The sequence below is a fragment of the Planococcus citri genome, chromosome 4, assembly GCF_950023065.1.
Source record: "Planococcus citri chromosome 4, ihPlaCitr1.1, whole genome shotgun sequence".
Classification (NCBI taxonomy): domain Eukaryota; kingdom Metazoa; phylum Arthropoda; class Insecta; order Hemiptera; family Pseudococcidae; genus Planococcus; species Planococcus citri.
This window is the reverse complement of record NC_088680.1, coordinates 7,302,732-7,324,550: the sequence shown is the minus strand read 5'-3', so window position 1 is coordinate 7,324,550 and position 21,819 is coordinate 7,302,732. Positions and strand designations below refer to the sequence as shown.

The window sequence follows — 21,819 nt, the reverse complement described above, 5'->3', positions numbered from 1 at the left end:
CAAGACGAATGGTATGACCTTATTGGACACATTTGCCAATAATAAGACACAAACGCGCCATTATTTCGATTGTTATTTTTTTTTTCTTCTGTTCATTCTTTTCCCGCTGCTACTTACGTACTGTTGCTGCAAGTGTTGTGGGGAGGAGGGGTGAGGGAGGAGGAATAAAGAGCGAAGAAATCGTCCCCATTGATGTTATGAAATTTTGCGCGTGGTTAATTGCACGACGACTGCTGCGGTAGCGACAGCGACGACGACGAGGACGACGACGACGTCGTCAAAACCTCCTCAACTAAACACTTAAGCCGATTTTCAATTCGATATTCGTCCTGTTTAATGAATATTATTGCCGACGTAGGCGTGGTGACCGGATTTTACATTAATGGATTTCTTTTTATAAATTGGTCTCCTCCTCGGCCCTCCTGTGCTTGTTTGCCGCCGATGTTTCGATTATATAGGTTCGCAATGAAAAGCAATCAGGCGTTGTATTCGAAAACAACAGTCTGTTGAGTAAATCGTATCGTTGTGTAGAACCTTGCACTGTTGAGTTTTGTTCAAAATTGTCACCTTGAAATAATTTTGAAACAGGGTCACGGTGCATGATTGAAATTTTGTTCATTGAAAGAGCATAATATTATGTCACCCAAACCTATCCATGAATCAAATTTTCAGCTGTCGAAAACTATTTTTGGTGGAATTTAGCTCATGAGGATATTTATTTTCTTCAAAAAGAGCAAACATGGAGATAAAAATTGGAAACTTGATTTGTATACCAAAATTGACTTCTCGAATCAATTGCCGCCACTTTCAACCTATCTGAAGCCTCAAGCTGACGTTGTTTTTTCTCCAGTAATTTCAAAATAGCTCCGAAGCCGTTAATTTATGGAGCAATACTTCCAGTCATGACAGACTCAAGGGTACATCTTCATTCTTCGCAGTATTGAGATAAAATTACCCTGTCGTTTTTGAGGCAATATTGTGAGTGATTTGAAATTGCTAGAGAAATGCCAAAATTTGCTGGAGGCATCAGATTGGTCCGAAAATAGTTGCAATTAATAGGAGAGGTTGGAGGGTCGACTTCAAGATGGTACGCAACGTTTTGAGTAATTTTATGTAAAAATTGATGATTTTGGAATTTTTTGAAATTTGAGAAATTTTATTTTATTCAAATTGATTACCCATATCTAATAATGCATAGGTGCCTATGAAAGATTCAATCATTAGAATACCTATAAAAAGTGCTAAAATCTTCCGTAAGAAATTATAAGGTAGATACAGACTCCTAAATTCAATAAATTTTATAAATTTACTCGATTTTTAATTCAATTTAATATGATAGAAAATCTCTGATGATTCTATTTTAAGTAGGTATGTACTTGCCTATAAATTAAATCAATTTATGTAAAAATAATTTTTAAAATTAAACTAGAGTTCCAACGTTGAAATTGATTACTTACTACATATATAAGTACACATAAATAAATGAAAATATCATTAGTATTTCGTAAATTAATAACAAAATGAATAAATTTCTAAAAATAAATAAGGTAATACATATAACTTTATTTAAACAAATATAAATAGGTAGGTACCTATATAAACGAAAAAAAATTTATACACAAAAAGATACAGTTTCTGAAAATCTGAACTTGTCACCTCGGATTTGTGATTCACCAACACCAATCGATTTGGAAATTCGAACTTATCATAAAATCAAATTTTCTGTTGCCAAGGTTGATTATAAAGCCTTCAGGAGCAATTGGAAATAGCTGGAGAAAAGTCCAATTTCGTGAGACTCTAACGGGTGAATGAAGTTTGTGGTAATTTCATACAAAAATTATTCAATGGAGTCTGTCGTATTAATTAAGCTTCTTAATTCAAATTGATCAGAATTTTCTAAATAATCGGACTGGTTGACCACCAGCATTTCCAAATAAAACACAACAAATTATAAATTATTGAAAGTTGATCAACGATATTATGCTGTGTAGGAATGTACTTGGCACATTACACATACCTCTATATTATCCAATAACTCGGTTATGCGTTCAACAATTGTTGAGAAATTTGGACGCCGTTTGGCTTCATATTCCCAACAATCCAGCATCAAATTGTACCTGGAATAAATTGCATCTTGCTTTCATAAGTAACTTCATGCAGTTTATTTCCACTAAGCAATTTTAGGAAAGTGTTTTTTGATGTGAGTACTTACACATCTGTTGATGTGTTTTGGGGCTTCTCCAGCCGACAATTCTGGTTTAAAACTTGAATCACCCCGGCGAAGGTTTTAATGGAAGGGTATGGATTCTGCCCAAAGCTTACAATTTCCCATAATAGTACTCCATACGACCACCTGTAGTTAGATAAAACATCAATAGTAAAGCATCTTATTTAAACAGGGTTCTTTGTTGGCTTTACTTACACGTCAGATTTCAATGAGTATTTGTCATCAAATAAAGTTTCAGGTGCCATCCATTTTATAGGAAGTCTACCTTGTGTGGTTTTTCTGTAGTATTCTGCACTTCTGATATTTCTGGCGAGGCCAAAATCACCTATTTTCATCATGTGGTCGGCTGTTACAAGAATGTTTCGAGCCGCTAAATCTCGGTGAATGCACTATGAATTATGAACAACGAGTATACTCTTCTGGAAATCGCACAATTTGTTGCTTTTTGATGAATTATTAAGGTTAACATACCTTCATAGCAGCCATATAAGTCATGCCCTCAGCAATTTGACGAGCATAAGTCAAAAGAGTGATTTCTGTAGGTTTAGTGGATTGATGACGGTATTTTTGTAGGAAATTTTTCAGGTTTCCATTGTGAGCGAATTCTGTGATTACAAGCAAGGGTCCTCCTTGGCTACAGCAGCCAAGGAGTCGGAGGATGTTTGGGTGATTTCCGAGTAGTTTCAGTACCTCCATTTCGGATACTAAATCGATCATATCTGAGTCAGTATGGTTGTCTGAAATATTTAAGAAAATTAATTACATATTATTCAAACCTCTACATAATTGTGGTAGGTATTATATGTATATATTTGACTATAGATTGATTTATGTTGATTTATAGCTTTCAAATGACTAACCTTTGAGCATTTTCACTGCCACAATTGTAATTCCGCTTACTTGTTCTAAAATGTTACTTGCTTCAGCTTGAACAACCTTTCCAAATTCGCCTTCACCCAAAGTATGCATAATGTGCAGGTTTTGTCGGGGATATTCCCAGCGTTCATCGACTGCCATTTCATACTCTGCATTGGTTACCATCCCACTTGTTATTAGATCGCTTTTCAAATGTTGAATTGAAACAACTGGCATATTCTAATGATTAGAAATAAGATGATCTCATTAGTCATTTTGAATCATATAACTTTATGGAGATATACCTATTAGGCATCATTAGGTAAAGTGTAACGTGTATATTCATGTGAATACAGCATATAAATACCAAAATATCTTCAGAATTTTCATCAATGTCGATTTGTTTTTGAACAATGATCTTTTTCACCAGTCGTGTCATGTTTGCAATTTCTGTTTCTCGTTTTTTCATTTCCCTGTAAATTCTACGCGTTAGCGTTTTAAAAATGAAATGTCTATCTAATATGGAAGGGATATTGTAATTCACTGACCTCTTGTATTTGCAGAAAAAACCAGCACCAATTATCATTGTGAATAGTGATATTATTATGAATATGGTGACCAGTATTTTGACGGTAGAAACACCTTCTCCAAAGATGAAAAGGCATAGAAAACAAATCATATTTGTCAAGATAAAGTAGGTATTCTTTTCTTGTTGTGAAAAATGTGAGCATATGTAAAATGTGTGAATACAGAATGTACCTACTTATGTACCTACTTACAGTGAAAAAACATGAAAATAGTTTTCCAACTATTTTCTCAAAACTTCTGCACATTTCCTACAAACCAGTAGGTAAGTATTCTTTGCAAAAGGGGTAATGGTTCGTAGCAGAAAGAAAATTGGTTCTGAGCAGTGATCTGAGACTCCCTTCCTCCATCCCAACCTTTAAAAAAGCCAAAATTAGATGTCTAGAACCTATTTTTCTAAACTAGAGTTGTTTTCGATCTTGACAAAAAGATTTTCTAGGGATGTGGATGGGGGTATAAGTGAGGGTAAATTTGAAATTTGAGCCATACATCATATATAAGTAAACGAGTGTCACATTGATTTGTATGTTTCGAGGGCGGTAGATTTCAAATTTGTCATAAATTTTTGTAGTAGTGAATGGCAGGATGAGAGGGGGTCAATTTGCAAATCGAGTCATGTTGACGTGGGATACCTACATCAAATTATTATAATTCGCGTAAGTAAGTATACCTTTCATCATCATGTACATAGGTACGACAAGTACGTACATAATACTTGAAAACGTCAATTACCATAATTGGAGGGAACAGCGCCGAGAATATTTTCAGTTGTGGTTGTAGCCTGGTTGGTTGAAAAGTTATTGAAGATGATTGTGGATAAGTTGAATTTCACATTTCGTGTTTCTGAAATTCAAAAATATAGGTACCTACCTGTACCTTTTATCAACAAGTATGTACTATCTATTGAAAACGTCAATTACCATCATTAGAGATAATATTTGCAGTTGTGGTTATAGCCTGGTTGGTTGAGAAATTATTGCGGATGATTGCGGATGAGTTGAACTTCACATTCCGTGTTTCTGAAATTCGCATAGATACCTATATACCTTTTATCGCCAAGTAGGTAATATTGAAAATATGAATTAGGTACCATTATTGAAAGGAACCGTACCCAGAATGTTTTCAGTTGTGGTTGAAGTCTGGTTGGTTGAAAAATGATTAAGGGTGGTTGTGGATGGTATAATCGTTGTGACATTACCGATGATTTTCACATGGTATGTACAAATCGTCTGCCATTCGGTGTCCATCAGCCTTTCTTTTTTATATGTGCCTGCAAGTCTCACACTCTGACAAACTGGCCTTTTTCGATCAACTCTTGATTCCTGGCGATTTTAATAGAAATTATATTATGTACCTATACTATGAATTGAAGTGCTAGAACACCTACTTCTTTTTGGTCTTAACATTAAGAGTAAAATGCTACCTTACATACTTCACTCCTTCGCTAATAATTCGAGAGCTCAAAATACATTTGTTTTTCTTTGTTGATTAAGAAAAATGTTTGTTTTGAAAGCAAAGAAGAAAGAGAATTCTTGACGAGTGTGACTTGTTACTTTTCACTGTTCTTCTCTGTTATGAACATTATTTAACATAACATAACATAACATAATCCTTTATTATTAACGTGTTTTGTAGTAGAATTATTTACAATCATTTGAGCAGAAAAAAGAGAACATAAAATCTGCTACTTTGCCAAACTCACGCTAGGCCCAAAACTGGGCAAAGGATTCTTGTAGCCTACCCCATTCGTTCCTATCTTGAGCTACCCTGTGATACAGCTTGTGCTTAAGAAATTCATCAAGGTCATCAGTCCACCTCGCCTTCTGCCCACCTTGCTTTCTAAGCTTGTGCCCTAAAAACCAGAAGGTGATCCGATATGTCCATCTATTGTCTTTCAACCTACTCACATGCCCTGCCCACTTCCACTTGTTTCTTCTAACCCAGTGCTTACAGATCATGTTGTTCTTTAATTTTAATTTTATTGTTTTAATCCTTTTTTTGATGTGCAGCATTGATCTTTCTATAGAGTTCTGAGTAGTTTCTATTTTCTTCATAATTTTTTTAGCTAATGTCCAAGTTTGAGAACCATATGTCAAAGTGGGCAGGACGCATGCATTGAAGAGTTGGCTTTTGTGGCAGTTTTGAAAAGGTCCTTTAAAAATATTTTTTAAAGTCCAATATTTTTTCCATGCTAGTGTAATACGCCTATTTACTTCTTTTTCAGTACTGTCATCAAAAGCTATTAGCTGCCCAAGGTAAATCGTTTCAGGTACTTTTTCGATTTCTGTATTCTCTATTTTTATCTTTTTATCAAAATTTTTTGTTAGAATTTTTGTCTTATCAAAGTTTATTTGAAGCCTTGCTATTTTTGCTGACTCGTTCAGTTCCCACATCATCTGTTCTAGTTCCTCGATACTGTTGGCTACTAAAACTACATCGTCTGCAAAAAGAAGGTGATTTAGTTGCTCTCCATTAATCAGAAGTCCCCTATCATCCCACGCCATATTTTTGAAAATTTCCAGTATTACCGCATTGAACAATACAGATGAGAGAGGGTCCCCTTGCTTAACTCCTCTTTCCACACTGAAGTAGTCACCTGTTCTATCTGTAACTATCTTTGCTTTTAGATTTTTGTACATACTCTGGATCAATTTTACTAACACTATTGGTACACCCTGATTAACTAGAGCCTTTAGCATAAAATTGTGACGTAGTAAATCGAAAGCCTTTGCAAAGTCTATGAAGGCGAAGTGGACCTCAACCTGGTGTTCACTGCATTTTTGGATGAGCTGGTTGATGGTGTGGAGATGACCAACGGTTGAGAAATTTCTCCTAAAACCTGCCTGCTCCCAAGTTTGCCCTTGGTTTAGTATATTTGTTACCCTAGCTTCTATTGCATTTGAAAAGATTTTTGACAAAGTTGTGCTTAAGGAAATTGTCCGAATTGTGCAATTTTGGACTCGTGACATACCATTAAACTACGAGATATACCTACTCATGGTATCTATTCTACATACTAATAAGGGAGGTGCCCCAGGTGACATGCACCGATTTTAATGATTCTTGCACCATGGGATAGAGGACATCGAACATAGTCTACCACAAAATTTTCAGCTGCTGAAGTTGATATTTCGATTTTTCAGAGCAATTTTTCGATTTTCACATAGCAATTGTGAAAATGGAAAAATCGCCCTGGAAGGGTCAAATATCAACTTCAGCAGCTGAAAATTTCACCATGGGCTAGTCTTATCATAAGTATTGAAATGCCCAAATAAAATGGGAGGTTTCGGTATGCGACCTCCGCCGACTACTTCTGGCCAATTTTTCAAAATTGCTATGTGAAAATCGAAAAATTGCTCTGAAAAATCGAAATATCAACTTCAGCAGCTGAAAATTTTGTGGTAGACTATGTTCGATATCCTCTATCCAATGGTGCAAGAATCATTTGAATCGGTGCATGTCACCTGGGGCACCTCCCTTGTAAGTATGTTCAATTTATTATTGTGTATTGTATCTATATTAAAAAAATGATCTTACTGAGACAATCGTTTCTTTTCCATTCTCATAGAGTACCCATCGTGAATTATTCCCACTTATTGATGAAGAATAACAGCATATGTATATATTTTGATGCGAAAGTATTTCCAGCTCAGCTGTGTCTTTTTCTATGTACAATAATGAATATACATATATTAGGTAGATATTGCATCCACAGACGTATTAAATGTTCAAAATTTCAGTACATTGTAATCATAAACTTACTCACCAGTAAAGTTTACGTTGTTGAAAGTATCATTAATACACCCATTTGTATTGCATATGATGTTAGTATAATTTGATAGCTTTTTTGAATCGGGTTTTGAAATGTTCATACATGGATTTCCCCAATCATCCGTAAAATAGTTAGGATGATTTTTATTATTTTCAATATAACTAATATTATTTGGTTCCGGATATCCTGTGTGGTGAAATTTTGTTCAGAAAGATGTTAGTTGGCAGATTTTTTGTTTATTGGTTACACTGTCTTACTAGATTGCCGCGTTATTAATTATTTTTATTTTATTATTTTTTCACTGTCACTAGAAGTCACACCAAGATCGTCGTATTCGATAATTTTTACGGTGTATATTCTAGTGTCAGCAATAAAAAAAAGTGGCATGGTCAAATAAGACGGCGTAACCTTCGTGTTTGGTTTTTGTAGCTACTTAACCTCTGATCATACTGCATAACAGTAGATTGTGTCGGTCTGGATCTGTTAACATGTGAGCTACCATCAGCAATATATAAGGCCGTGCCCGGGCATTCTGGATTTCTTCCTCATTCCGTTTTATATGATTTTTGTTCTCATCACCTAAAATGCACAGGTAACCCTAGTTAATTTTCATTAGGTACCTACCTAGAATTCACAGATAAACGTAGTTCAAGTTCTTAACTGAGCAAACATGCCAACAAAAACGATTCATAACATTTGAATTTCATGAGAAGGAAGGCTTCATTGCATTTTCTGCCCCATTTTTGACAAATCTTCCGAAATTTTGCTACCTAAGAAATACTTTACCAGCGTTTTTTATTTTCTATAAATGGAAGGAACTGACCAAAAATCGAAATTTTGAAACCTTTGGACCCTTGTGAAACGTCAAACGTGCAGTTTTGCAATATACCTAACTTGTGCATTAGATATTATAGCTGTTATTCGCTATAACTAGCTAAAATAGATACTATTCACACCAAACTTTTTCAGTGGTGCTTAGTGCTCCGGTACTTCTGTACACGCTTTATCTAATTGTGAATTTTAAACCTTGGTGAATAAGACTTAGTTACATACCTTCGCATTTTACTCGTAATTGAATGCGGCGAATCACCTCTATACCTGTTTTTTCTGACCAATGCAAGCATGAATACATTCCGATATCGTCCATTGTTAGAAAGCGCATTCTAAGGCTTATATGTGTACTACCCATATCACGATCAAGAATAATGCCCTGCGTAAATCAGTAATTTCAGATTTTGAAAACATTAATGTAAGTATTTGGTAACTTTGATTTTCAGGTACTTACTGTTACAAAGAATGGTTCCGTAACTTGGTATTTATGTAATTGCTCTAATGAATTATGGGGTATTTTTTTCAGTTGTTCCACTGATAAACGATACCATTTTGTTGAACTTCTTTCTTGTGTGAACGGGCAAAATTCAACAAATTCATCATAGCAATCCATCGTCTTTTCTTCAATGCTCACTGAAATTCCTTTTATGGTTATTGAAAAAAATTATTTTCACGTTCTTGGAAAAGTATATAGAGAAAAAAATAAAAATCTCACCTAATGTATCTTGACAGATTACTGATGAGCAAGTTATGATAATAATTTCCAAGGCAAAGACCATCCCTGCTGTAAATTCATGTTGTGAGGATCAAGTAGGTAATATAACGAAGTGCTTAATTTTTCTTTTGAGAACTACATAATATGTAGCTGTGATACAAACATGGTTGTAGAATACTTTTTTCTCAATTAAGGTAGAAAAACGTCACTCTACTTCCCTTGGCTAACCATATGCAGTTCTCTAGTACGTAGATACCTTTACCTACACCTACATGTTTTCTTTCTCGACTATAACGTATAAAAAATATAAGTAGATAAAACATTTGTTTTAGACTCCCGAAAAATAAATTATTTTACAACTCTTGTGGGGTAACACGTGCACCACAATTTTTTAAAACGCAAAGACCCCCTCCCCTTCATACGCAATTAATTCTGGGAATATTCTTGTGAGTAATGAAATTTAAAAAAGATTTCAGAAGGGTCTTTTTGAAGCAGAATCCAAATTAAATTCTACATTCAATGTATTAATAATTTACGCCCAAAAATTTATTTATTTCAATTTAATACTTATAGGGAGACAACTTTTTTCATCTTGTAAGACCGAACTTGCGTGTTCATAAGACGTACTATCAAATGTAGGTATCCAATCCTTAGATATGTAGTAGGATTTATTTACCTACATATAAAACAAAATAAAAAATACCTAATGGTAACCCTGAAATTGATAATCCCTGCTCAAATTTTTCAAACTGTACAAACTTTAGGGAAGGGTAGCTGGGAAATAAAATAGGTTGAGATTGGTACACAATACTTGTAAACTAGAAAAAATAGGTAATCATAATGTGATCAAATTATTCATGTATGTATGTATTACTTACATTTGGAACAGAATAATCTTGATGTCGTCATCTCGTTTTATGTAGTTCTTACAATTCACATAGGTACAAAGAAAATTAATTCTACGTGATTCCATCAAATTACACAGCCACGAGACTGACTTTTCGCATCGCGAATAATTTTCAACTTGTAGTAACTTAAATTGTGATTTTTATAATCAAGCACAATATGTATTATCATCATTCCATGATAGGTACTATGGACGCTTGATAAAATGAAGGCATGCGTATGTGATCAGCTAATTGCTGATTAGTTTCGTCGAATTCTGGTCTCTCTGACAGTCGCCATATCGGTCTTTACCGGATGGATGTCTGATTGATTGCGAGCTATCTCTCTAGATTTCCAATTTCATTTTTCCGTGGAAAGAAAGAGTTGCAAAAATTCAATAGAAAATTTTGATACGTTACTATCTACATTTTTTTTATCGTATGTGAAATAGTTCGTCGAAATAAACAAATTGAATACCTAACGTATATGACTTGCTTATTCTGCGTAAAAATGATGATGAAAATAAAAAAATGAGGACAGGTCATCGATTAAACGGAAACTCGTAGGTACCTAATTTGTAGATAATAATATTATGCAGAATGCGGATTTAAAAAAATAAAAATGAAAAACGTTTCACTCCGCTATTCATAGAATAAGTATCGACTAATAGGAATGTGAGTTGGAATTTTCTGATAAAGTGATGACCATTATCGATATTTTCTCGCAAAAAAAAATAATCAGAGGATTTTATGTAAATTCAGTGAGGAATTTGATTTTTTGTTGAAAGTTACTCATTATCTGAAAAATATTTAGCTACTGAGGCGCTACAGGGAGGAGGGGGGAAGGGGGGGGTATGGGTTCTCGAATTGAAAGAATTTTCAACAAAAAAATCGTCTGTTTTAGGAGTTCATTTTTGACCCCTCCCCTATTGACAATTTTACTAGCAGAATGCTAGCATTAGTAGCACCCACCTAGCATGAGTAGCAGGAAACTAGCATGATACTAGCGTTATGCTAGCATGAAATGAACTAACATAACATGCTAGCAAAATACCAGCTTATTACTAGCATGATACAAACTAGCAAGAAGTATGTTAGCAATGAGCTAGCTACATGCCAGCAACATAACTACCGAATGAAGCTAGCATTTCCCGCCAGCAAAATGCTATCATATATCTAGTATGAGATGAGCTACCACAATGCATGCTAGCAATATGCTAGTTAAACTCTTGCCCCTTAATTACCAAGTGATGCTAGCAATTCATACTAGCATGATGCTATCATATCGCTAGCATGGGGTGAGCTAGCAAAATGTATGCGAGCAATGTGCTAGTCAAACCCTTGCCTCATAATTACCTAGTAATGCCAGTTGTCCCTACTAGCATGATGCTATCATATTGCTAATGTGAGATTATCTAGCAAAATGTATGCTAGGGATATGCTAGTTAAAACCTAGCACCATAATTATCGAGTGATCCCAGCAGCTCCTGCTAGCAAAATTCTACCATAAAACTAGCCTGACATGAGCTAGCACAATGTATGCTAGCAACATGCTAGTTATATCCTAGCATCATAATTACCGAGCGATGCTGGCAGTTTCTCCTAGCATAAAGCTACCATGTTGCTAGCATGATATGAGCTAGTAAAAAGTACACTAGCCATACACTAGTTAATCCTAGCAGAATAATTATCTTATCAACAATTTTACTAGCAGAATGCTAGCATTAGTAGCAGAATACTAGCACGGTGCTAGCATGGAATCAACTAGCAGATTACCAGTTAGAATGGTGTTAGCACTTAGCACTTTGCCAGCAGACATTTTATTGGAAAATTCATCCTAGCATAGAACTGGTATGATGCTAGCATGCGGTGAACTAGCAAAAGACAGGCCAGCAATTTTCTGGTTACATGCTAGCAGCATAACCACCAAGTAAAGCTAGCAGTCACTACTAGCATATTGCCAGTGCATTGCTAGCACCCTGTAATGATGCTAGCATGAGGTGAACTAGCAAAAGGCATGCTAGCAATCTGCTAGTTACATGCTAGAAATACAATCACGGGTAAACTTGCACTAGTCTACTGCTAGTGCTATTCTAACCTTGGTGAAGCTAGCAGTCAAAGTATTAGCATGGTGCTGGATTTTTGTTTAATGACTTCTTATCCAGGTGCTAGCAGTCAAGTGCTAGCATAATGCTAGCAAATTGCTAGTGTTGTTCTTTATCATGATACACTTTACTTCTCTTAGATGAAGTATGTAGTCAAGTCGAATATAAGCTCAATCCAGTTTCCTGTTTAAATTAAGAAGAGTGAAGTTGGCAAACTAATCACTCAGTTTATACTAGCACAAGATGCTAGTGCAATGCTAGTTCCAAACTAGCATTGTAGGGCAATTGCCCATTTTTGGATACTTTTGGGAAACGTACCATAATTAAAAAAATACCCTATTCTTTTATAAAGAAATTAATGCACTTCTAGTAGCATTATACATATTATACACATGCTAGCATATGCTAGCAAAAAGCTAGCAAGATCATGCTAGCACCAGTAGCACCATTTTGAACACCTGCACTAGCATATCTGCTAGCAAACTGACGCTAGCATAATGCTAGTCCCCCTGCTAAAATTATGCCAATTGTATGCCAGCATATGCTAGAAATATGCTAGCATGACTATGCTAGCACCAATGGCACCATTTTGAACACCTATACTAGCATATCTGCTAGCAAACCATCGCTAGCATAATGCTAGAAAAATGCTGCTAGCGTGATGCTAGTACCATTTTCCTAGCATTGTGCTGGCAACAGATTGCTAGCAGATATGCTAGGAAAGGTGTTCAAAATGGTGCAACCAGTGCTAGCATGGTCATGCTAGCACTGTTGCTAGCATTCTGCCACTTGAAATTGTCAATAGGGTCCAGAGAGTGATTTGAAATCTATGAGAAATTTGAAAACTTGCTGCCCAGTTGACCAAATGCTAGCAAATTTTGTGCTAGCGTAAATGGTGCCGGAATTTGAGACACTTTTTTTAAAAAATGCTAGCAAATCAGTTGCGATTAGGTCGCATTAGAGTAGCAGAATTGCGCACAAATAGCTAGCACGTAGCTGGCACAAAGCTAGCAAAAAGCTAGCATTTTGTTGGCACTTTGCTCTGCATTCTGCTACGTACATGCGACTAAATCGCGACTGATTTGCTAGCAATTTTTACAAAAAGTGTCTCATATTCCGGCACCATTTACGCTAGCGCAAATTATGCTAGCAAGAAGCTAGCATTTTGCTAGCGTAGAAAAACTTTGATCAGTAAAGTAATTACTATTAATTAATTTTTAAAAATTCTGGGTGTTTACCTTTAACAGGTGGTAGTTCTCCAGGAAATTCCAAAAATTAGGCGACTGTCCCAGCTTAGAGGTAGCATAACGCTAGCATCTTGGGATAGTATAAGAAGAGTGATGTCACTCTTCTTACTTTTCAACAAGATACCACCTTGAGCTTATATTCAACTTGATGACACACTTTATCTAAGAGTAGCAAACTATACCATGAGAGAGATCGACGCTAGCAATTCGCTAGCATTATGCTAGCGCTTAGGTTGAAAAATCACTTTATTAAATAAAAAATGAAGTTTTTTTTTTTAAATAGAAAATTTGTCAAAATTTAAAATTTGAAAATGAAGTATCAAACAAACCATGAAAATGAAAAATTTCAAAAACATTTGAACAACATTTTAGTCCACGGAAATGGGGGTAATTGCACCCCCTGCCGATCCTCCGGGACAACGTTTTCCTTAAAGGGGACATCCTAAGGAACATTTTAAAGCAAACTTGCTGAAAAAATTGGCATTACTTACAAAATGGCGGCAATTTTGATTGAAAGGTCAGCCGAAATCGCAGATTTTGCGTTTCAACATAGGACGTGCACAAAATTTTTCAAACCTTACAAACGTAGATCGAAAGATCATGCAAAAATTCATCACCTGTCAAAATTTTTTTTTTTTTTTTTTTTTTGACATTTTTTTATACTGGGCGTGTATAATTGCCAGGATTTTTACGCCCAGTTTTGAGGGGTTTGTCTAGATTTGGTTTGAAAGATTGATTTCTTTGATGTATTCAAGTGCTAAAGTAAGTACCTTTTTCGATATTTGGTGAATTTTCAAAAATCAAATTTTGGCCAAAATGTGAGAAAAAATCAAAATTTTACCAAATTGACCAAGAAACCTGACATTTGGGATATACCCTATTTTCGACATGCCAAATCGATGGGAAACGGTTTCAACTTGTTTTGAGCAGTTCTGGAGCCTCCAGCAGATTTTTGAAACTCAAATTGAAGTTGTAAAGCTCAAATTTATTCTGAAAACTAATTTCAATACGCTACGAAGTACTGCAGGTGAATTTCAAGTCGTTTTGGAGCCTCCAGCGACTCTTTGGAAATTCCTGAAGCCTCCAGCAGATTTTTAAAACTTTAAATTTTCACAAAATTTCATCAAACTGAGATGGAGAGTCGAAATTCATTCTGCAAACTAATTTTAATACGCTACGAAGTCAACTGCTTGTGGATTTCAAGTCGTTTTGGAGCCTCCAGCGAATTTTCGAAGGTTGTATGGCGTTTTTTGGAAAATTGGAATTTCCTAAAAGTAGCTGGAAGCTTCAAAACCATTTGAAACCTGCGAAGTAAATTTCAGCTTGTCAACTCCAATTGATTAATTAATGTTGTGGGAATTTCAAGTTTCAAAAGCCTACTGGAGGCTCTAAAATGACTTGAACCCACCTGAAGTCGTCTTCAGAGGGTGTTAAAATTGGAGTGTAGAGTAAACTACAGCTTTCTATATCTATGTCCATTTGATGAAATTTTGTTGTCCCCTTTAAGAAAAAAGTTACCCCGGAAGATCGGCGGGGGGGGGGGTGCAATTACTCCTATTGTCATATGCAGGAATATTTTTAATGATTTTTGTATGCGCGCTGAGGGATGGAAAAGATACTTGCTCGCATTTTGCTACAATAAATAACGCAGAAAAAGGTTTATTGGTGAGAAATGCGTAAGATCTGGTAGCACGTTCCTATCATTTGACTACAAAGAAAACGCCAAGTCACCAGATGCAGAAACTAGAGATATGCTTACATTTTTCTAGAGCCAGATGGCTAAGTAAATGCTAGCTCAGAGATGCAAGAATATTACCTGAAGTTTCCTATCATAAAACTGTGAGCAGGTACATATTAGTCAGTGATACGCTGGCATTAAGCGAGCAGGTATAGAGTGAGGAAAAAGCTAGCTGAGATATGCGAGAATATTGCTTGAACTTTCTTGGCATAGAATTGCAAGCAAGTATCCATCAGTGATACGCTAGCATCAGGCGAGCATGTATGAAGTGAAGTAAAAGCTAGCTGAGATATGCGAGAATATTGCTTGAACTGTCCTAGCATAGAATTGCGAGCAAGTATCCGCCAGTAATACGCTAGCATAAGGCGAGCAAGTTAAAGTGAAGTAAAAGCTAGCTGAGAGTCGCTGGAAAACAGCTCGAAAATTGCTAGAATTGAATTTGCTAGCGAAAAACTGCAAGAAAATCGCTTACTTTTAGCGAGATAATTATTGCTGGCCACAAAAAGCGAGTAAATTGCTAGCAACTTATCAAAACGCGAATAAAACGCTAGCTTTTTGCTAGCATGTGGTCAACTGGGTGGGGGCTTGAATGTAGGTCGAATTGCAACCACATTCGTTACCTTCCATTGAAGAATTCTAGTATTGGATTTATTTTTTGCTGAGACTTTTTCAGTTACGTATATAGCCATACTTAATTACCTAGACCTACAGTACTGTCAATGTCGATATCATTGTAGGCTGTTATGAATACAATAAGTGCATTTATAATACGTCTTTCTTAAAATTCTAGAGTCATTCAGTAGGTATATTGTTCTCAAAATTTCATGGTACCTCGTTGGTTCCCGCTTATACGGTTGTGCACGCTTGAAAATAACTGGCTCTCGCGATATACCACAATTCCATTACAAATCACAACTCACTGTCATATTACATTTTATCTCATTTTAGCACTAAACAGGTTTCTTATATGTCTTACTCTCTAAATTTGAAACAGTCAATTTCACTGCTTAGCAGTCACGACATTTTGCCTTTTTAAAGCAGTAGTTTTTTTTTACTGCAAAACAGTGAAAAATTACTGAATTGGTCAGTAAAAAATCATTTTGACTGACCAATTCAGTAATGTTTCATTGTTTTGCAGTGAAAAAAAACTACTGCTTTAAAAAGGCAAAATGTCGTGACTGCTAAGCAGTGAAATTGACTGTTTCAAATTTAGAGGGTATGTATAAATGTTTGTTCAAGGTCTCGCATGATCTTGAATATCTACAGACCTATGGTTTAAACTATAATGTAAGCCCAAATCTACACACTAACGAATTATATGCTGGAGCCGAATACACTCGTGTAAACTTATACACTTTTCGTTTTATTATTTTACTGCTACAGTCTTACTCCGTGATGCAGGGTGCAGTGGAGTCAACTCGCTTCAGAGTGTGATTAATAGGACGGACTGCTACCACAATCTAGTGCCTGCATGGTTATAAGTTTGATAAAAATAATTTATTTCAGTTTGTTTTGAAATGATTTTTTATATGTATTTTGATTCGCGTTTTCACTCATTGTTTTTGAATATTTAAAAAGTAAGTACCTACATAATTTTGTAAACGAATAAGCACATCTACATTATTATATCATTGTGGTGAAATATTGCCCAAATAATTAGTGAATGTGTTAATGTTTTGTTCGTTTCAGGAACCCGTTCTCGTCACGACAAAGCCTTTCGCTTTTCATAGAAATTGACTACGTTGAATCATAAAATGACTAAAGAGTTTTCTTTACTTTTCTACCTGTGTGTAATGGTTAATTCGAACTCGGGGCAAAACGATACAACAAACCGAGAGAAACACCAGCTTCTGCCCCCAGTTTTAGAATACGGACCAGATAATGAAGTTTACACCTATTATGTTGATTCAACCATATTCCTCCCCTGTCTTGCCCAAGGGCAAGAAATGTCACAGGAGTAAGCGATTCTATTTGTAAATAAAAAAATATGCCGATTGAACTTTTTTTTTCTTTTTTGCGAGAACCAGGCAAAAAATTCTGCACTTGGAACACCCAAACAAATGGGAAAAAAGCAGGTGTACTCTACGAAGTAACTTCTTTGCTATTACACGTGTAGGCCTCATTATCAACGTTTTGTTTTCAGAAAAACGCCTTGGGTTTCTTGGTGGACTAAAAATAGTGAAAATATTACTTCAAAGAACGTTTTGATTGGTCAATACTCCAAAACTGACCATAAATACGGCTTAAAGATAGCAAACGCTCAGCGATATGATGCTGGTAAGTATAATACGTACTCACTAGTAACAATCTAGTCTTGAATATACATACGAGTAGTACAATCTAAATAAAAATTTCAAATATTTGAAAATTCAATGATTTAACTGAAACAAAAATAACTATGTACTTACCATTAAAAAAAATTCTTCTGGATGTTCTCATGCCGAAGAATTGCAACATTTTAAATATTCATAATTATTTTCGTATCATTGCACATACCATGAGCTTGTACCTACTACCTACCTACCTATTGGGAACTTACAGATAATTTTCATTTCATAGGTCGCTATCAATGTTTTGTCTGGAATGGAGTCGGTGTTGCGATGTCCAATTCTATTGAGGTCAAGTATATTGAAATACCTCAAAAGAATACTCAAAAACAAAGAGTGGGTGCCATCGCAGGACAGCCATTTATTCTGAGCTGCGAACTTCCACAGGACTTGGTGGACGATGAAAACAATTGCTGGATTCGAAAAGTAAGCCCCAGAAAATTCATGTTGGTAGGTACCTACTTAATTCTTGTACAATGACATTCAATTAAATAACACTGTGAATCTTTCTCACCAAACAGTCTATATACTCAAGTAAGAATCAACCTCAAGAAATCTACAAGGAACCTCAGATAATCCCATTGTCAAATGGTAGTTTGTGGTTTTCGAGCATTTCACAAAGAGATGATTCCGAGAATAATACCGAATCGCTTGGAAATTACTATTATTTCGTTTCTGGACGACAGTGAGTTCTGGATTCGTTGTTACGAATGTACTGGAATGCTGACTGACGAAAAATTTACCTATATTTTGTTACTGTGTTAGGAAGGGAATTTGTGAAACGGTGTTGAATGTACAGAAATCATCTGCCAAAGTTGCTCCTAGCGATCCTATAAGGCGATTCGTGAGCCAAAGAAATATAATTACTGAAAAAGGAGCCAGGGTGAAGTTGTTCTGCATTTATGGAGGAAAGTAAGTTCATGAACTCTGTGAATAAAAAAATACCAAAAAATTCGAATTGAAGTCGGAGCAGTTCAGTTACAATTCTCACATTCTTTTCAACTTGGTGAAAAAAATCCCTCAAAATGAAAATATCCCAGTCAAACTTACAAAAAGTTACCAAGAATGAGGAAATTATCCAACAATTGTTCAAAAGTCTTGACTCAGAATCAGTAATTGCAAAAAATACAAATTTCAATTTCAATTTTCAAAAATTTTAACAAATCTTTTTCAAATCCAAAAAGTACCATACTCACGTGTTCAGCAAATCTTACCAATACTTATTCGAAAACTTTGAAAAAAAAATCCCAAAATTGTACTAAAAAGTAGGTAATCTAAAATTTGTTCTAGATCATGAAATTTGTTCAAAATCAGATGAAAGCGAATGAAGAAATGTGATTCCATAAATAGGCAAATCAAAATCAAAATCAAGTAGACAAAAACGAGATTTTTTGCTAATTTAGGCAAAAACCGCACTTTGCAGACAATTCTAACCAAGAACATAACAAGGAGTTCTTAGGATAATTTTGGCAAAAGCAGGAATTTTCAAAATTTTGGCTACTACCAAAGTTTTTTGGTCGTTTCAGCAGAAAATATTGGGATTTTTTTGATAACGTCAAAAAAAATGTATTTTTTGACAATTTCGGCAAAAAAACACGTCTTTTTTGGCAATTTTGACAAAATTTGGAATTTTTCAATAATTTTTTTGAAAAATAAATTTTTGTACAATTTTGACAAAAATGGGAAGTTTTTGACAACTATTCTAGCGGTAAGTTTTTTGAACATTTTGTCAAGAAACAGCTGTTTCTTGACAAAATGTTCAAATTGCCAAAAATGCACCTAGGTGCATTTTTGGCAATTTTTACAAAAATTAAGATTTTTTGATTATTTTGGCAGAATACCCAGAAATTTTTGAAATTTTGGCTAGCTACCTGGGTTTTTGTTCATTTTTACAAAAAAATACGTATTCCCAGTTGACCAAATGCTAGCAAATTTTGTGCTAGCGTAAATGGTGCCGGAATTTGAGACACTTTTTTAAAAAAATGCTAGCAAATCAGTTGCGATTAGGTCGCATTAGAGTAGCAGAATTGCGCACAAATAGCTAGCACGTAGCCGGCACAAAGCTAGCAAAAAGCTAGCATTTTGTTGGCACTTTGCTCTGCATTCTGCTACGTACATACGACTAAATCGCGACTGATTTGCTAGCAATTTTTGCAAAAAGTGTCTCATATTCCGGCACCATTTGCTAGCGCAAATTATGCTAGCAAGAAGCTAGCATTTTGCTAGCATAGAAAAACTTTGATCAGTAAAGTAATTACTATTAGTTAATTTTTAAAAATTCTGGGTGTTTACCTTAAGCAGGTGGTAGTTTTCCAGGAAATTCCAAAAATTAGGCGACTGTCCCAGCTCAGAGCTAGCATAACGCTAGCATCTTGGGATAGTATAAGAAGAGTGATGTCACTCTTCTTACTTTTCAACAAGATACCACCTTGAGCTTATATTCAACTTGATGACACACTTTATCTAAGAGTAGCAAACTATACCATGAGAGAGATCGACGCTAGCAATTCGCTAGCATTATGCTAGCGCTTAGGTTGAAAAATCTCTTTATTAAATAAAAAATGAAGTTTTTTTTTAAATAGAAAAATTGTCAAAATTTAAAATTTGAAAATGAAGTATATCAAACAAACCATGAAAATGAAAAATTTCAAAAACATTTGAACAACATTTTAGTCCACGGCAATGGGAGTAATTGCACCCCCTGCCGATCCTCCGGGACAACTTTTTCCTTAAAGGGGACATCCTAAGGAACATTTTAAAGCAAACTTGCTGAAAAAAATTGGCCTTACTTACAAAATGGCGGCCATTTTGATTGAAAGGTCAGCCGAAATCGCAGATTTTGCGTTTCAACATAGGACGTGCACGAAATTTTTCAAACCTTACAAACGTAGATCGAAAGATCATGCAAAAATTCATCACCTGTCAAAATTTCAAATGGTAAAGTACCTTTTTCGATTTTTGGTGAATTTTCAAAAAACAAATTTTGGCCAAAATGTGAGAAAAAATCAAAATTTTACCAAATTGACCAAGAAACCTGAAATTTGGGATATACCCTATTTTCGACATGCCAAATCGATGGGAAACGGTTTTAACTTGTTTTGAGCAGTTCTGGAGCCTCCAGCAGATTTTTGAAACTCAAATTGAAGTTGTAAAGCTCAAATTTATTCTGAAAACTAATTTCAATACGCTACGAAGTTGACTATTGGTGAATTTCAAGTCGTTTTGGATCCTCCAGCGACTTTTTGAAAATTCCTGAAGCCTCCAGCAGATTTTTGAAACTTTAAATTTTCACAGAATCTCATCAAATGCCAAATGGAGATGGAAAGCTGAAATTTACTCTACACTCCAATTTTAACACCCTCTGAAAACGACTTCTGGTGGATTTAATGTCATTTTAAGAGCATCCAACGACCTTTTTGAAAATTACTGGAGCCTCCAGCAGATTTTTGAAACTTTAAATTTTCACAAAATTTCATTAAACTGACAATGAGATGGAGAGTCGAAATTTATTCTGCAAACTAATTTTAATACGCTACGAAGTCGACTGCTTGTGGATTTCAAGTCGTTTTGGAGCCTCCAGCGACTTTTCGAAGGTTGTATGGCGTTTTTTGGAAAATTGGAATTTCCTAAAAGTAGCTGGAAGCTTCAAAACCATTTGAAACCTGCGAAGTAAATTTCAGCTTGCCAACTCCAATTGATAAATTAATGTTGTGGGAATTTCAAGTTTCAAAAGCCTACTGGAGGCTCTAAAATGACTTGAACCCACCTGAAGTCGTCTTCAGAAGGTGTTAAAATTGGAGTGTAGAGTAAATTACAGCTTTCCATGTCCATTTGATGAAATTTTGCTGTCCCCTTAAAGAAAAAAGTTGCCCCGGAAGATCGGCGGGGGGGGGGGGGGGGGTGCAATTACTCCTATTGTCATATGCAGGAATATTTTTAATGATTTTTGTATGCGCCTGAGGGATGGAAAAGATACTTGCTCGCATTTTGCTACAATAAATAACGCAGAAAAAGGTTTATTGGTGAGAAATGCGTAAGATCTGGTAGCACGTTCCTATCATTTGACTACAAAGAAAACGCCAAGTCACCAGATGCAGAAACTAGAGATATGCTTACATTTTTCTAGAGCCAGATGGCTAAGTAAATGCTAGCTCAGAGATGCAAGAATATTACCTGAAGTTTCCTATCATAAAACTGTGAGCAGGTACATATTAGTCAGTGATACGCTGGCATTAAGCGAGCAGGTATAGAGTGAGGCAAAAGCTAGCTGAGATATGCGAGAATATTGCTTGAACTTTCTTGGCATAGAATTGCAAGCAAGTATCCATCACTGATACGCTAGCATCAGGCGAGCATGTATGAAGTGAAGTAAAAGCTAGCTGAGATATGCGAGAATATTGCTTGAACTGTCCTAGCATAGAATTGCGAGCAAGTATCCGCCAGTAATACGCTAGCATAAGGCGAGCAAGTTAAATTGAAGTAAAAGCTAGCTGAGAGTCGCTGGAAAACAGCTCGAAAATTGCTAGAATTGAA

General features: G+C 35.5%; 1 protein-coding gene across 1 annotated transcript; it reads right to left on the bottom strand.

The window, feature by feature from the left end:
• Window positions 1–1,218: 1,218 nt before the first annotated feature.
• LOC135844905 (fibroblast growth factor receptor 1-like) lies at window positions 1,219–10,045 on the bottom strand. The gene is made up of 18 exons (XM_065363291.1): window positions 9,864–10,045; window positions 8,986–9,054; window positions 8,725–8,912; window positions 8,493–8,649; window positions 7,878–8,018; window positions 7,434–7,625; window positions 7,205–7,332; window positions 4,779–4,989; window positions 4,588–4,686; window positions 4,400–4,510; window positions 3,631–3,724; window positions 3,450–3,555; window positions 3,088–3,322; window positions 2,699–2,964; window positions 2,423–2,616; window positions 2,213–2,353; window positions 2,018–2,117; window positions 1,219–1,909 (listed from the first exon to the last, which is right to left on the bottom strand). The coding sequence occupies exons 1-18, from the start codon at window positions 9,892–9,894 to the stop codon at window positions 1,838–1,840; spliced, it is 2,535 nt and encodes an 844-aa protein (XP_065219363.1). The 5' UTR covers window positions 9,895–10,045; the 3' UTR covers window positions 1,219–1,837.
• Window positions 10,046–21,819: the final 11,774 nt, after the last annotated feature.

Coding starts and splice junctions, on each gene's coding strand:
- LOC135844905 (XM_065363291.1), bottom strand. CDS start 9,894: ATGACGACATCAAGATTATTCTGTTCCAAAT. Junction 8,019..8,492: donor ATTACGAGTAAAATGCGAAG/GTATGTAACTAA, acceptor TGTGCATTTTAG/GTGATGAGAACAAAAATCAT. Junction 4,511..4,587: donor AAATATTATCTCTAATGATG/GTAATTGACGTT, acceptor TTTGAATTTCAG/AAACACGAAATGTGAAATTC.